This window comes from Aedes albopictus, chromosome 1, assembly GCF_035046485.1.
Source record: "Aedes albopictus strain Foshan chromosome 1, AalbF5, whole genome shotgun sequence".
Lineage (NCBI taxonomy): Eukaryota > Metazoa > Arthropoda > Insecta > Diptera > Culicidae > Aedes > Aedes albopictus.
Window position 1 is genome coordinate 72,548,560 of NC_085136.1, and position 17,326 is coordinate 72,565,885.

The 17,326-nt window shown below is 45.1% G+C and overlaps 1 protein-coding gene across 5 annotated transcripts in view; it reads right to left on the reverse strand.

Moving 5' to 3' along the window:
• LOC109432604 (stromal interaction molecule homolog) overlaps positions 1 to 17,326 on the reverse strand; it is a 135,287-nt gene that overhangs the window by 42,398 nt on the left and 75,563 nt on the right. For all 5 annotated transcript variants that reach the window (XR_009996065.1, XM_062844828.1, XM_062844825.1 and 2 more), the window contains exons 3-6: positions 13,442 to 13,790; positions 13,211 to 13,383; positions 12,577 to 13,144; positions 7,220 to 7,267 (exon numbers count right to left, since the gene is read on the reverse strand). Coding sequence is in view for 4 of the 5 variants with exons in the window: in XM_062844828.1 (XP_062700812.1) it covers positions 7,220 to 7,267; positions 12,577 to 13,144; positions 13,211 to 13,383; positions 13,442 to 13,790 (1,138 nt within the window). In the remaining variant the exon portion in view is untranslated. The remainder of the gene's footprint in view (positions 1 to 7,219; positions 7,268 to 12,576; positions 13,145 to 13,210; positions 13,384 to 13,441; positions 13,791 to 17,326) is intronic.

The following is a 17,326-nucleotide window of genomic DNA, read 5'->3' on the forward strand; positions in this document are numbered from 1 at the left end:
AGCGCAATTGGTACCAGCTCAGATCAATCACGGAGGAGCAACCATTGACATGTATAGTCAGATTTGATCGTTGATCGTTGATCGTGAGCAAAGCCAGGATAAACAAGTGTGGCTTTTAACGGGGATGAACCAGCCTCGGGTTGAAAATCCCCATAATAAAGAGCCAATAATAATAATAAGTGTGGCTTTATTCGATGCTTCGTTCGTCAGATTTGTGCCTCTAAAGTTTGTAATATGCAAGATTGCAAAGGGATTTCTTGATGGTTCACCTTAAAGGATTTTCCGGAGGATTCAGGAGGCATTAAAGACTTTCTGGAGAACTTCAGGTGGGGATTCAGAGAAGCTTAAGCCGTTCAAGGCGTTGCAGTAGGTTAAAGGAGAGCTTCAGAGGAATTTCAAAGGGATTTCAATGTGTTGCAGAGCAGTGGGGGTTTCGAAACGTTGCAGTAGATTTAAAGACAATTCACACCGTCTTCAGCCAGAGGCTGTACAGACTGAACACATTACTTACACTAAACAACGGACAACACAGAACACCCAGTGGTGAATTTTTCGTTTGACGAAAAGTTTCCACCGACTGGAGCGGGAATCGAACCCACACTCCCTGGCTTACGATACGGCTAGACGACTGCCGCCGCTAACCGCACGGCCACGAAGCCCACTTTAAGGGTATTTTAGTGGAATTTGGAGAAAATCTAGAAGTTTCAAGAGAATTTCAGGGAAGTTTCAATAGTTTCATGGCTTTTTAAAGCGTTGCAGTGGGTTTCAAGAGATTATTCAGGATTCCGAGTGGCTGACAGGGAGGTTTAGGGAGGTTCTCGGGGATTCTTAGGAAGTCTTAGAGGGGTTCACGGAGATTTCAATGTACCGTAATCCGGGGTAACATTGATCAGAATTTTCGATCTTTCTTGAATAATTCTCTTGCTAAAGCAAACGTTACATGTTTTATATTTTCAAAACAAGTACTGGCCCTCTGAGTATGTGTTAAGCTACTCGAAAAAGTATTGTAAAACTTTAAAACATGTTTAAATAGGTTTTTTAATCTAATTTTTGATTTTGTTGATTTGGGATAACATTGATCATGTCAGTGATCAATGTTCATTTGTGTTGAAAATACCCTTACTTACTAAATTCAAGGTCGCTGATTTCGAATATGTTGTCCAAATTTTTACAAATTATGTACTTTTTACGTTATTTTTGGATTAAAATTCTCTAAACCACGAATAACGCCTAAAAATAGGCAATGACTTGAGGAATTGATAGCCGACTTTTAATAAATCGTATATTTTACCGAAAAAGAGCATTTTTATAAAAGTTTCCTTTATTAAATCCAACTCTAGGATATCATATTGAAGTAATACAGTGATTTCAAACCTCATATTGCATATAGTATTCACGCCAAGCATGAATGTTTGACAATGTATCTCATTGCGTTACGAAACACAGTTATGGAAAAATCGATTTAATGAAATTCAATTTTCATAAATTGCATGTCATTTAATAGCTAAATGATAGCAGAATACGATATATCATTCGATAGCAGAAACTAATTCAATGTAAAATGCTTGTTTGAACATTTCTTGAGGTGGGTCAAGCCGATCAATGTTACCCCGCTGATCAATGATACCCCGGATTACGGTATATCAATTTCAAAGGGTTTCAGAGGGCTTTACAGGATTTACCGGGGACTTTAGGAGGGAATTTTGTGGGCCTCAATAACTTCCGAGGGCTTCGGAGACCACATCAAGGGAGGAATTTAAGGTGTTTTAAAGCGTTTCACGGGAATCGGGGATTTTCCAGGGGGACCTGCGGGTTTGAGTGGGCTCCATGAACTTCAGGAGAGCATCAGGTATGAGTTCGGAGGAGTTTTAAGGCGTTTCAGAGGACGACAGAAGGCTTCAGCAGAAATTTTCGAAGATCTCAGAGGTTTCAAGGCGTTTCAAAAGTTGTAAGGGTGGGTCGGGAGTAGGTGTGTCGGGGAAGTTTCAATGGGTTCCAGAGAATTTTAGTTGGCTACAGACGTTCCTTTTGATCCCAAGGGATGCTTCAAAAATTTTCAAGGAGTTTCAAGTAGGGAAGCTTCAAGTTGTTTCAGAGTATCAGAGGGCTTTAGAGGGTTTACCGGAAGTTTAAGAGGCCATCCGAGAATTTCAGAAGAACTTCAGGTTGGGATTCAGATTGGCTTAAGCCGTTCGAGGCGTTGCAGTGGTTCCACAAAGAGCTTCAGTGGGGATTTCACGGCGTTTCAGTGTTTCGGAGCGTTTCAAGAGAATTTCAGGGAAGTTTCAATAGAATTTCATGCGTTTACTTTAAAGCATTGCAGTGGGTTTCAAGAGGTGTCAGGTGATGTTGGGGGTCGACAGTTTTCAAGGGATTCTGGGAGGTTCCGAGAATGTACGTAAAGAACCTCAAGGGTTTTAAGAGTGGTTTCAAGGCGTTTCAGAGGACTATAAAGAGCAGGGTTGTGCAGTTTCAGGATGGTTAATGTCGAACGACACTCGCTTTAACCATCACTTCATACGACAAACGCAGTCCATCAAACCATAATCGATTCACGCAAAAGCCACTCAAGCCAACCCTCGTTCAATGCAGAGTCAACCACATCCAGTAGCAGCGATCGTCTCTTGTTTTCGAACCACACGATGAAACACCGAAGCGAGTTTTTGTTCTACGCCTTGCATTCTATTCATGTTTGTGTTTGCTACGCCATGCAATACTACTACACTCAGGCAAATATACCTAAGATAATCATAAGGTCTAGCTTATGAAATGGCCTTTAAACAATTCATAACGGCTAGAACGATTTTCATAAGGTCGGTATTTGACGCAGAATCGACTCATAGTTTGGTTCTTATACACATTTAGCAACACGATATTCTCAAGCGTCGATAGCCACGTGGGTTGGGCCCGAGCTCAGTGATCTCGACGTTCATGGATCGATTCCAGTCTGCATCATTTTGTGATTTTTCTGCTCTTTTCATAAGTTTATCTTATGTAATTAGGTCATAATAAGCATGTTCAATTTTCATAAGGTATTCTTATGGCATCCATACTTTACAGTTATGGCTAAATTTCATAAGGTATTTTGATGAATTTCGGTAGTTTACTTCGCTGAGTGTAAACAAATTGACCTTCATCCTGGCTCTTTCAGATGAGAGTCACCCTGCAGTGAGTGACATAGCTCTTCGTCGAAACGACGGTTAACAAGCGTTCGGCTGCTCAGGAGATGTGCAGAGAAAGAGCGGGGCGGCGGCAGCCACCGTATCAATGCGTTCGTCTCGAATGTGTTCGTTAGCAACATAGAGACGGTCGGCTGTAGCATTGATGGAGGAAGAAGGGCAATGTTGATGTTGCGGCTTTTTTGTGTTATGATGGTGATAATGCACAAGACTGATAAAGAGTTTATTGGGGACTTCAGGAGAGCTTTTGAGGGTTTTATCGGACTTTAAGAACTTCCGAGGGCTTCGGAGTCCAGATCAGGGCAGATGTTTCAAGGTATTTTAGAGCGGGACCTTCAAACTACCCGAGAGCTTCATGAATGGTTTCAGAAGAGTTTTAAGGCATTTCAGTGGACTGCAGAAGGCTTCAGGGTAAGCTTACCCCCATCAGAGATGTTTCAAAGCGTTTCGAGAGGTTTCAGGGGGTTTCGAAAAAGTTTCACTAGGTTTCAGAGCGTTTTAATGGGCGTGGATTTTAGCAGACATTTCCGGAAGTTCCAAGGGGAGTTTCAAGAAATTTCAAAGAGCTTCAAGGCGCTTTAGGGGAACTTTTCAGGGATTCAGGGAGGATCAGAGGCTTTCAGGAGAACTTCAGGTTGATTTTCAGAAAAGCTTAAGTTGGTTTAAAAAGAGCTTCTGATTTGGTTTTAGAGGAATTTCAAGGCGTTTCAAGGGTTTCGGAGCGTTTCAGAAGCTATAAGATGATTTCAGGGAAGTTACGATGATTTCTAGGACTTCTAAGAGAAATTCAGGACAGGTTCAATAGAGTTTCTGAGAGAACTCAAGGCGTTTTAGGGCATTTCAGTGGGTTTCAAGTGGTTTCAGGTAATTTTGGGGCATTAGGGCAGTGGGCGTTTCTGGGGCTTCCGGAGAACTTCTAAAAGAGTTTTTGTGGATTTCAGAGGGTACGCAGTCAGGGTCAGGGGAGAGTGTTCAGGAGGAATTTGTTAAAACATATTTGTGTGAATCTGTTCAAGTATAAACCTTATTCGTAATACAACGAGAGATCACTAGGCTTGTATTTATGTAGGCTTTGTATCATACTAAATGGAGTTTCTACAAGAAACGTAAACAGAACTCAGCACTTGGTCGAACAAATTGAATGAGGCTGGGTGAGCATGAACTTTGTTCTTAGTGTTTGAAGTGATCACTAAATAAGCTTGTAGATGCAATGATCTATACTCGCTGGAGTTCTTGGATTACCCTTCTGGATGATAATAGATAATTCAACGATTCAACATTTCTCCTACTTCTCTACTATTTAAACACCACGTAAACAAGTAAGACTCTTACAAACGTGATTTACGTTCTTCCCTCATTATGCTGGTTGACCTAATGACCATTCGATCAATTGGTCTAATTCGACTGTTTCAGAACTAGTCTTAGGCCGATATCGGTCACTTTCCGGCCTCATTCATCAGAAAAAATCGATTGATTCTTCTAGTTTTGTCATAATATTCTGTGCTTACTCATCCTAAAAATACTAGATTAGTCTGTGCCGTATATGAATTAGAATGGTGTTGAAGGATATAGGGGAAGCGAGATGTGCGTAGTATGTCATGAACATATCTATGTATGACCTTTCCGGTGTAATTTTAGTCAACAATGTGCTGTGGTGCGTCTTAGTTACTTATCGTTAACCATATTCTTTCCGGTACAATATCCAATCATATAGTTACAGTAATTACCAAGCTTAACCATTTTCAATGCATTTTTTTTTTGTTTTCGCGCAGACCAAACAAGCAAATAGGCAAGCAACAGTATATTAACACACGACATCCACTTTAGTAGGTAGGTAGTACATACTTGGAAGGTACAAGTCAGAGAGAACTAAAACAAAAGCCAATCGATCGCAGCAAACATAACCTCAACTTGTGTTAAAAAAAAGTTAGAAAATATAATGCGGAGTAAGTAGCGCAGCGCGTTTTTTTAGCAATAATCTAAATAAAAAAGTTGGGATTCTTACCTCATCAAAGCACAAGCCCTCGTATAACGCGCGGTTGCCTTCCTTTCTCTCATCTACTCTGCGCACGGTATCATCTCTCTTCTCTGTTTATAACTCTCTCAAAGCGAACTGATTGTTGTATCGATAGGATTTTTTTTCGATTTTGATGCGGTTTTTTTCTATGTTTAAATCATGTAGTCTGATCGTTGAAAGCGGGCAGCATTTTCGAACAGATGAAGCCAATTAATTTCGAGGGGAGGGGAGATGATGCATTGAATTTGAACCAGAGGGGGACGGAAGCCATTCATTCAGGCGGGGGGTATCAACGCGCAGCAGGCACGCAGTTAGAATCGGAACGAGAGAAAACCGGAAAACAACGACAATGGCTGCTGACGGCACTCTAGGAATAATGTACACATCGGAAGTTGCGAAGTAGTGATCGAAACTACTGTTCACTTGTTTTCACAGCAATTCACAGCAACAGTTAATCGACTCAAACTGATGCTGTCAAAATGAGTGAGCAATCCGATCGCCACGTGAAACTCACTCAAGCAATGTGTACATTTATCTTAGGGTGTAAGTAGGTGGTAAATGAGCGAAACGGACCAGGGTATTATGGAACAAATGAAAACAGAACAAGCGGTTGTTGAATGTTGAAAAGAAAACATAGCTTTACTCGGAATAAATAATCGATAATAAAAAAAAAAACTAGATATAATTAACACGAACAGAACATAATATTAGATGATAAACAGAGCTTCTTGGGGGGTTTCTCTTACGATTAACGATGCCTTGTCTTATATTGTTTTAGCTGGTTGTTGGGATTATTAAATATTAGTTCCTGTTGTAATATTTATTCTCTTTCGTTATTATTTATTCAGGCTTGGGAGCGATAGAAGTAATGGTTTCAAAGCGTTTGAAGCGTCGCGACGGGTCTCAAGTGGAATACCTGCGCAGGTCTGCCTATAGAACAAGCGAAACTTCGATTTCAAGACTTCGTTGATTCAGTTTGGTGTAATGAACGCTTGGCATAAACCTACAGAATGCATTTCGATTATACCAAATGTCCATCCAAAGCATTTCATGCGTCATGACGAGGGTTTCTAATGGTATACCTGCGCAGGTCTGCCCGAGCTTGATGAGTTTGACTCGTCGCCGTATACTTTGAGCTATCAGTTGATTATTCTTTGTTTCTAATGTGGTAAATCTATATTGGTAAGAGAATTAGATTCCGAGAAATAGTGTTTCAGTAGAAGAGAGCAAAGGGTTAGACGTTTTTTGCAAAACTTAATTTCTGAGGAGTTGGTTGGTGTTAACGTCGTTGCCTTTTATTTGCTTGCTTGATTGCGCAAAGTTAAATCAAAGAAATATCATAAGTATTCAAGATATTGCACTTAGAATTCTCACTGGTTTAAGCACTTTTCTCGAGTATTGTGATGGTTCAAGAACTCTCGTTTTTTTTGTGATGAATAGATATCTAACACATACTTACACTATCATGGATGGGTGCATGAATATTTCGCAAAAGAAATACCTAAGCTCTACTTAACCACTACATCTGCACTGGTTCTCTATCGAATGCGTGTATGTGTCTGTGTCTGTGTATGTAGGAATATTTGTGACGGTGTACTAATAAAAGCTATATAAGAATCAAGTGCCTCGGTGCCATCTATCACTAAATTGGTCACAGATATCTTTCTACACCTAGAAGAATCGTCTACGATTCAGAACGCTTCCAACTGATAACACCTGTGTGAACCCTTAAAAAAGCGCAGGGTTTCCGTAATTCAAAACACTTAAACAAAAACAAAACCAGAAACTGAAAACTAAAGAAAACCGAACCGAAAAAAAGAGATGAACCAAAAACGCTTTCGATGTGTTCTTTTTTTTCTGATGAATCATTTATCCAGTAGTGTAAAAATCATTGGAAGTAAAAAACTGATGATGGTGGTGGTGGATAGGTAGATAGGTAGTCGTCGTCATCATCGTCGTTGGGACGAGAGCGCACGTTACTCGGATGAAAACACAGAAAAGTTATCAAAGCTGAGCTGCTTACCTTGCACGGAGTCGTCATCTAGGTCGTCCTGGCTGCTGGAGAGGCGCGCTGTAATGTGAGAGAAATGGGTTTAGAATTAGAGTACGGCATTAGATAACTCGAACTCTTCCCAATTGTAGTTCTACAGTCTACAAACTCTTTTTATGTCCTTTATGATTAAATGTAACAAATAATTGTAGCAAGCTAGTTCCATCAAATTACAAATGCTTTTCGAGGAATTCTCGAGAAACTCCTGAAGAAATTCCCGAAAAGTCCTGGAACTCCTGGAAGAATTCCCGGGGAACTCCTGGAGGATTTCCCGGGGAACTCCTGGAGGATTTCCCGGGGAACTCCCGGAGGATTTCCCGAGGAACTCCCGGAGGATTTCCCGAGGAACTCCCGGAGGATTTCCCGGGGAAACTCCTGGAGGATTTCCCGGGGAAACTCCTGGAGGATTTCCCGGGGAAACTCCTGGAGGATTTCCCGGGGAAACTCCTGGAGGATTTCCCGGGGAAACTCCTGGAGGATTTCCCGGGGAAACTCCTGGAGGATTTCCCGGGGAAACTCCTGGAGGATTTCCCGGGGAAACTCCTGGAGGATTTCCCGGGGAAACTCCTGGAGGATTTCCCGGGGAAACTCCTGGAGGATTTCCCGGGGAAACTCCTGGAGGATTTCCCGGGGAAACTCCTGGAGGATTTCCCGGGGAAACTCCTGGAGGATTTCCCGGGGAAACTCCTGGAGGATTTCCCGGGGAAACTCCTGGAGGATTTCCCGGGGAAACTCCTGGAGGATTTCCCGGGGAAACTCCTGGAGGATTTCCCGGGGAAACTCCTGGAGGATTTCCCGGGGAAACTCCTGGAGGATTTCCCGGGGAAACTCCTGGAGGATTTCCCGGGGAAACTCCTGGAGGATTTCCCGGGGAAACTCCTGGAGGATTTCCCGGGGAAACTCCTGGAGGATTTCCCGGGGAAACTCCTGGAGGATTTCCCGGGGAAACTCCTGGAGGATTTCCCGGGGAAACTCCTGGAGGATTTCCCGGGGAAACTCCTGGAGGATTTCCCGGGGAAACTCCTGGAGGATTTCCCGGGGAAACTCCTGGAGGATTTCCCGGGGAAACTCCTGGAGGATTTCCCGGGGAAACTCCTGGAGGATTTCCCGGGGAAACTCCTGGAGGATTTCCCGGGGAAACTCCTGGAGGATTTCCCGGGGAAACTCCTGGAGGATTTCCCGGGGAAACTCCTGGAGGATTTCCCGGGGAAACTCCTGGAGGATTTCCCGGGGAAACTCCTGGAGGATTTCCCGGGGAAACTCCTGGAGGATTTCCCGGGGAAACTCCTGGAGGATTTCCCGGGGAAACTCCTGGAGGATTTCCCGGGGAAACTCCTGGAGGATTTCCCGGGGAAACTCCTGGAGGATTTCCCGGGGAAACTCCTGGAGGATTTCCCGGGGAAACTCCTGGAGGATTTCCCGGGGAAACTCCTGGAGGATTTCCCGGGGAAACTCCTGGAGGATTTCCCGGGGAAACTCCTGGAGGATTTCCCGGGGAAACTCCTGGAGGATTTCCCGGGGAAACTCCTGGAGGATTTCCCGGGGAAACTCCTGGAGGATTTCCCGGGGAAACTCCTGGAGGATTTCCCGGGGAAACTCCTGGAGGATTTCCCGGGGAAACTCCTGGAGGATTTCCCGGGGAAACTCCTGGAGGATTTCCCGGGGAAACTCCTGGAGGATTTCCCGGGGAAACTCCTGGAGGATTTCCCGGGGAAACTCCTGGAGGATTTCCCGGGGAAACTCCTGGAGGATTTCCCGGGGAAACTCCTGGAGGATTTCCCGGGGAAACTCCTGGAGGATTTCCCGGGGAAACTCCTGGAGGATTTCCCGGGGAAACTCCTGGAGGATTTCCCGGGGAAACTCCTGGAGGATTTCCCGGGGAAACTCCTGGAGGATTTCCCGGGGAAACTCCTGGAGGATTTCCCGGGGAAACTCCTGGAGGATTTCCCGGGGAAACTCCTGGAGGATTTCCCGGGGAAACTCCTGGAGGATTTCCCGGGGAAACTCCTGGAGGATTTCCCGGGGAAACTCCTGGAGGATTTCCCGGGGAAACTCCTGGAGGATTTCCCGGGGAAACTCCTGGAGGATTTCCCGGGGAAACTCCTGGAGGATTTCCCGGGGAAACTCCTGGAGGATTTCCCGGGGAAACTCCTGGAGGATTTCCCGGGGAAACTCCTGGAGGATTTCCCGGGGAAACTCCTGGAGGATTTCCCGGGGAAACTCCTGGAGGATTTCCCGGGGAAACTCTTGGAGGATTTCCCGGGGAAACTCCTGGAGGATTTCCCGGGGAAACTCCTGGAGGATTTCCCGGGGAAACTCCTGGAGGATTTCCCGGGGAAACTCCTGGAGGATTTCCCGGGGAAACTCCTGGAGGATTTCCCGGGGAAACTCCTGGAGGATTTCCCGGGGAAACTCCTGGAGGATTTCCCGGGGAAACTCCTGGAGGATTTCCCGGGGAAACTCCTGGAGGATTTCCCGGGGAAACTCCTGGAGGATTTCCCGGGGAAACTCCTGGAGGATTTCCCGGGGAAACTCCTGGAGGATTTCCCGGGGAAACTCCTGGAGGATTTCCCGGGGAAACTCCTGGAGGATTTCCCGGGGAAACTCCTGGAGGATTTCCCGGGGAAACTCCTGGAGGATTTCCCGGGGAAACTCCTGGAGGATTTCCCGGGGAAACTCCTGGAGGATTTCCCGGGGAAACTCCTGGAGGATTTCCCGGGGAAACTCCTGGAGGATTTCCCGGGGAAACTCCTGGAGGATTTCCCGGGGAAACTCCTGGAGGATTTCCCGGGGAAACTCCTGGAGGATTTCCCGGGGAAACTCCTGGAGGATTTCCTGGGAAACTCCTGGAGGATTTCCCGGGAAACTCCTGGAGGATTTCCCGGGAAACTCCTGGAGGATTTCCCGGAAAACTCCTGGAGGATTTCCCGAGGAATTGCTGGAGGAATTCCCGAGGAACTACTGAAAGAATTACCGAGGAACTGCTGGAGGAATTCCCGAGGAACTCCTGGAGGAATTCCCGAGGAACTCCTGGAGGAATTCCCGAGGAACTCCTGTAGGAATTCCCGAGGAACTCCTGAAGGAATTCCCGAGAAACTCCTGAAGGAATTCCAGAGGAACTCCTGAAGGAATTCCCGAGGAACTCCTGAAGAAATTCCCGAGGAACTCCTGAAGGAATTCCCGAGGAACTCCTGAAGGAATTCCCGAGGAACTCCTGAAGGAATTCCCGAGGAACTCCTGAAGGAATTCCCGAGGAACTCCTGAAGGAATTCCCGAGGAACTCCTGAAGGAATTCCCGAGGAACTCCTGAAGGAATTCCCGAGAAACTCCTGAAGGAATTCCAGAGGAACTCCTGAAGGAATTCCCGAGGAACTCCTGAAGGAATTCCCGAGGAACTCCTGAAGGAATTCCCGAGGAACTCCTGAAGGAATTCCCGAGGAACTCCTGAAGGAATTCCCGAGGAACTCCTGAAGGAATTCCCGAGGAACTCCTGAAGGAATTCCCGAGGAACTCCTGAAGGAATTCCCGAGGAACTCCTGAAGGAATTCCCGAGGAACTCCTGAAGGAATTCCCGAGGAACTCCTGAAGAAAATCCCTAGGAACTCCCGAAGGAATTCCCGAGGAACTCCTGAAGGAATCCCCGAGGAACTCCTAAAGGAATTCCCGAGGAACTCCTAAAGGCATTCCCGAGGCACTCCTGGAGGAATTTCCGAGGAACTCCTGAAGGAATTTCCGAGGAACTCCTGGAGGAATTTTCGAGAAACTCCTGGCGTAATTCCCGAGGAACTCCTGGAGGAATTCCCGAGGAACTCCTGGAGGAATTCCCGAGGAACTCCTGGAGGAATTCCCGAGGAACTGCTGGAGGAATTACCGAGGCATTGCTTAAGGAATTCACGAGGAACTCCTGAAGGAATTCCCGAGGAACTCATGAAGGAATTTCCGTGGATCTCCTGGAGGAATGTCAGTGGAACTTTTGGAGGACTTTCCATGAAACTCCTGAAGGAATTTCCTAAGAACTTCTGGAAAAATTTCCGATGCACTCCTGCAGAAATTTCCGAGGAACTCCTGAAGGAATTTCCGAGGAATTTTCGAGAAACTCCTGGCGTAATTCTCGAGGAACTCCTGGAGGAATCACCGAGGCATTGCTTAAGCAATTCACGAGGAACTCCTGAAGGAATTCCCGAGGAACTCATGAAGGAGTTTCCGTGGAACTCCTGGAGGAATTTCAGTGGAGCTCCAGGAGGACTTTCCATGGAACTCCTGAAGGAATTTCCTAGGAACTTCTGGAGAAATTTCCGATGCACTCCTGGAGGACTTCCCAAGGAACTCCTGAAGGAATTTCGGAGGAATTTTAGAAACTCCTGGCGTAATTTCTGAGGAAGTCCTCGAGGAACTCCTGGAAGAATTCCCAAGGAATTCCTGGAATTCCGAGGAATTCCTGAAGGAGTTCCCGATGAACTCCTGAAGGAATTTCCAAGGAACTCCTGAAGGAATTCCCAAAAAAAATCTTGGAGGACCACTCGGAGAACAGCTGGAAAAATCCCGAGGAACTCTTGGAAGAATTTGCACGGCACTCTTGAAAGAATTTTCGAGGAACTCCTGAAGAAATTCCCGAAGAATTCCTGGAGGAATTCCCGAGGAACTCCTGGAGGAATTCCCGAGGAACTTCTTGTAGAATTTCCAAGGCATTCGTTGAGGAATTTTCAAGGCACTTCTGAAGGAATTTCCGAGGAACTCCTGCAGGAATTTCCGTGGAACTCCAGGAGGAATTCCCAAGTAGCTCCTTGAAGAATTCCAGAGAAACTCCTGAAGGAAATTCCCGAGGAACTCCTAGAGGAATTCCCAAGTAACTCCTTGAAGAATTCCCGAGAAACTCCTGAAGGAATTTCCGAGAAACTCCCGAAGGAATTCCTGAGGAACTCCTGAAGGAATTTCCGGGGAACACCTGGAGAAATTCCCGAGGAAATCCTGAAGGAGTTCTCAGGAAACTTTTGAGCAATTCCCGGGGAACTCCTTAAGGAATCCCGGGGAACTTCTGAAGGAGTTCTCGAGGAACTCTTGGGGGAACTCTTGTAGGAATTCCAGCGGAACTCCTGGAGGAATTCCTGGGAAACTCCTGGATGAATTCCTGGGGAACTCCTGCAAGAATTCCCGGGGAACTCCTGGAGAAATTCCCGGTGAACTCCTGAAGGAATTCTCGGGTAACTCCTAGAGGAACGGACGTAAAAAGTGGTTTGAGTGTCCACTAATTCTTGAGAGGAGCTTGAACATAGTGAGTCTAGTAACCCCACGATCCCTTCCCATTTAACAACAAACGCACAAGTACTCACATCGATAGCTCTTACCGCCCACGCTATTCCGATTGTACAGCAGGTTCTCCAGGTAGGCCAGCCCGTTGTTGTTCACAATGCTGAACCCGAGCAGGTTCTCGATGTTCTTCCACCGGTGCATCCGCTCCTGCAGATCGTTGGTGACGTCGTTCAGCGCATTCCGGGCCTCCACGATGCTGCGGTCCACGTCGTCGATGCTCTTGCCGTGCGTGGACACGAACGCCCCCACCAGGCTGGAACGTTTCTTCTTCAGCTTCTCGCAGGCCTCCCGGGCCTGCATCAGCTGCTTCTCGGCCATCACCCGTTTGCGGATGTGCTGCTTGTTCTCCAGCTCGAACGTCAACTGGAGCCAGTTCTGGAGGCCCTGCGGGGGCGTCCAGCAGTGGTCGTTGATTTCCACCTCGGCGCGCGAAAGCTCCGACCGGAGCATCTCGATCTCCTGCTTCAGCTCTTGGACCACCAGGTCCGAATTGGAAGACGAAGTGGACGGTGCCTCCCGGAGGCGCCGCTCCAAGTCCATTTTCTCTTTGTCGACGTTCTCCTGCTCGAGCCGGGCCCGTTCCAGTTCCTGTGGGGAGTGGATTAATGTCAGCCTAAGTTGATCCTCGGATTTATTAGCATTGTCCGAACTTACCTTCTGCATGTCCTTCAGCGCCACCTCGGCCTTGAGCAGTCCCTCCACGTCCTTGGCCATCCGTTTTAGGTGGATTTTGGCGTTCTTGTTTTGCTGATAGGCATACCAACTGCCGATGATGGCCGTCAACAGCAGCGTCACCAGCAGCAGATCCTTCCACCGGGTTCCGGTTTCTGAAATTAGACGGCATTACAGTTGACCATCACAGAACTCTTCCCCCGTGACACTTACCTCTGGGTGGTCCGAACAGCACAGCATCCATCGCTTTCAGAGCGATTTTCTGCTTGTGAATGGGATCTTTGATCCCCAGGACGTTGCTAACATAGTGCATGTTGTTCACGGCCAACCTTGGCAACACCTTACCGGTGACCTTGTGCAACCGGAATAACCGGACGTACTGCGGCAGTTGGACACTTTGCGCGAGCCATTCCGTCGTCTGATCTACGGTCCAGTTGTGCACCTCCGAACGGAGCCACGCCTCCCACAGTTCCTTCACCGAGATGTGCATGTCGTCGTTGAAGTGGAACGCCCGGTGGCGTTTCTCGTACCCGCTGTCGTACTTGAGCTCCTCGCGGAGAAACTGTGGAATGGAGAGAGGGATTGGATGAGGTTAGTTTTTGGAATATTTTTGAGTCATCGCAACTGTTCTTGCGTACGTAGAACATAAAACCTATGATTGTAATCTGAACTAAATCTAAACTTAGTGAATGCTACATCGAATAAAGTTGGACGAGAAAACGAGAATTTGTCTCAAGAGAAGTCTTTGAGAGGATCCTGAAGGGATTCATAAAAGAATCCCGGAAGGAATCCCAAGTGGAAAAATGATGTGAGAATTTCATGAAGAAATGCCGAAAGGATTCCAGAAGAAAGAAACTCAGAATAACTCCTTGAAAGAATCGAGGGAAGAATCCCTTAAATAAATCCCTGTAGAAGCAATGAAGAAAACTTTGAACAAATCTCTAAATAAATATCGGGTCAAATACCTGAACGAATAATGAAAGGAATCCATTAATATCTAAAAGAATCCCAGGATGAATCCATGAAAGGATCCCTGGAATAAGTAGAAGAATCTGGTGAGGATTGCCGAAGGAATTCTGGGATGAATTCCCAAAGGAAACCTGAGAAGAACCAATGCAATGATTAAATCACGGAAAAAATTTTTGAAATATTCTATGAAAGGATCCGGGAGGAATCCCCCCTCCCACTAAATAAATTTTGGAAAGAATACTAGAACAAGAAGAAATCAATGGGAAAAGCTCACAAGGAATTCCTGAAGAAATCCTTGGAAAAACCCTTGAAAGAATACCTGAATGAATCTCGACTCTCGAGATGAAATACCAAAAGAAATCCCGGAAGAAAACCCAGGAAGAATCGTGGGAAAATTCCTGATGATGACCGATGCAGTCTCGGGAATAATCCGTGAAAGAATCCTGGAAGAAATCCCAAAGGAATCTCGGGAGAAATCAATGAAGGAAGGTCTCGAGAGGAATCCCTGATGGAAGAATTCTCTGAAGGAATCCACGAGTAAATCGCTGAAGGAATCCCGAGAAATAAAACAAGTAGAAAGAAATCCACAAAAGAATCTTAGAAAAAATAATAAAGAAATCCCTGGTGGAATCTCTAATGAAATCCAAGGAGAAACCCCTGGTGAAATCGTCAAAAAATACTCAGGAGATATTTCTAAAGAAATCCTAGGTCAAATCCTTCAGGAAATCATATGAGAAATGAATGAGGAAATCTCTGAACTGCCGTTCTACGCCCAATTGTCCCATGTTATATGGGAATCCCATACAACATGGGACAATTATGCGTGGAACGGCAGTGAAGGGGTCCCTAAAAATTTCCAAGGAGAATTCCTATATGAATCTCAGGAAGAATATAAGAAAAAAATGCCGGGAACCGTTCCGGGAGAAATTTCTAAAGGAATCCCGGGAGAAATCAATGCAGGAGTGTTGGAAGCTATCTGGGAAGAAATTTTTGAAGGAATCCCTGGACAAATCATTAAAAGATTCCATAAATGCATCTTGGGAGGAATCCCTTAAAGAAAAAAAATGAAATTGAATGACAAAATCCCAGGAGGTATTTCCAAAGGAGTTCTGGAAGAAATTCTTAAAGGAAGTCCGGAAGAAATCCCTGAATGAATTTCGAAAGGAATACCTAAAAGAATCTCAGGAGAAAGCTCAGGCAGAATCCTAGAGGAATGCCTAACAGAAACTCTATTTGAAATAATCCGTAGAATAAATCCTAGAGTACTCCCGGGAGGAATAATGAGCAGATTCAGGAATATCACAAGGAATTCCTGGAGAGATCCCAGAAGAAATCTCGGTAAAAATCCTTTAAAGAATCCCTTAATGTATCTCTACAGGAAATCTGAGAATAATCAATGAGAAAATCCCGGGAGGAATCTAATGAAATTCTGGGAGAAATACCAAAAGGAAACCCAGGAAGAATCCTGGAGGAATCTCTGATGCAATCTCGGGAAAAAATGTAAAAGAATTGTGTAAGAAATCCCTAAACTAATTCCGGACGAATCAGTGAAATGCCGAAAATAACCCTGAAGATATCCCAGGGGGAATCAATGAAAACATCTCGGGAGAAAATCCCAACGGATGAATCCGTGAAGGAATCACACGATAAATTCCTAAAAGAAACCTAGGGATGACCAATGGAATGAACCGGAATAAGAATCCCTATGGAAATTGCTGAAGGAATCCCGAAAAAAAAACCGAAAAAAATCCCGGAAGGAATGAATGACTCACGGGTGAAATTTTGGAAGGCATATCTGAAAGAATGACAGGAAAAATCCAGGACGAAATCAATGAAGGAATCTCGGGAGGAGTTTCTAGAGGAAACCTGGGAAAAATCAATGAAGAAATCTCAAGAGGAACTCCAAAATGAATCCCGAGAGCAACTCCTGAAGAAATCCCGGAATAAATACCTAAAGAAACCCCAGGATGAATCCCACGAGGAGTCCCTCGTGGAATTTATTAAAGAAATAAGTAAAGATGAGAAATCAAAGAAAGAACCCCAAGTGGAACCATTATTGGGATGATCGCAGAAGGAAGCCCAGGAGAAATACCTAAAGAAAACCCAGAAAGAATCTCTGAAAGAATTCTGGAGAAACCCCTGAAAGAATACCGGGAGGAATTTCTGGAGGAATCCTTAGAAGAATACTTGAAGGAATTTCATGAGTGAATTCTGAGTGGAATACCGGGAGAAATTCTAGGTAAATCCTAAGTAGGAATCCTAGGAGAAATCAATTTCCTTTACATTTGAACTGTGACTCATAAACCGCGGTCATAGGTAATCTTTGAGGAAACGTTTGCGCTACCTAGTGAGCCAAATCAGGAGTTAATGGTTCAATGAATGTTGAACATCTTCTCGGAAGACAGTACATATGCTGAAATAATGTGTAATTCTCAAGCTGTTCACCTCGAAGGTACTATCCTATAAATATTAGTGTGGGTCATCGGAACAGTTTTCTCAGATCAAAGCTTTTTTGGTTCCATTTCGGGTCCTGAGTATCTGTGCAAAATTTGAGCACGATCGGTTGCGTCTACACTTTGCGCATTGCAATTGAAATTTGTATGGGATTTTGTATGGGAAAACATACATTTTTGCATTTTTGGCATAAGTTGAAAAAGTTTGTCTGAAACTTTTTAACTGATACTGTAAAATGATAGCCTAGGATGTTCTGAAAAACTTTGTTGAAGATCGCAAAGCGATCCGATGCTTGTGAAAATAGTTATAACCAACGAACCGGATGCATGTGTTTATGTTTTAACATGTAAAGGAATAATAATAGCAACAAAATCATGCTGTTTCACCAAGCAATGCCAACGCTATAACTTTTTTCATAAGCATCAGATCACTTCGCGGTCTTCGACAAAGTTTTTCAGGACACGCTAGGCTGGCTATGTTTTTACTTTATCGGTTACATGGTTTTAGAGAAATTCGAGCTTGTTATAAGAGTAATGCAAATGTGCGTTTTCACATGTAAAATCCCATACAAACTTCAAACGCGATGCGCAAAACGTAGACATAACCGATCGTGCCCAAATTTTGTACACCTATCTGGGTCCTGAAATGGGATCAAAAAAGCTTTGATCTGATGGG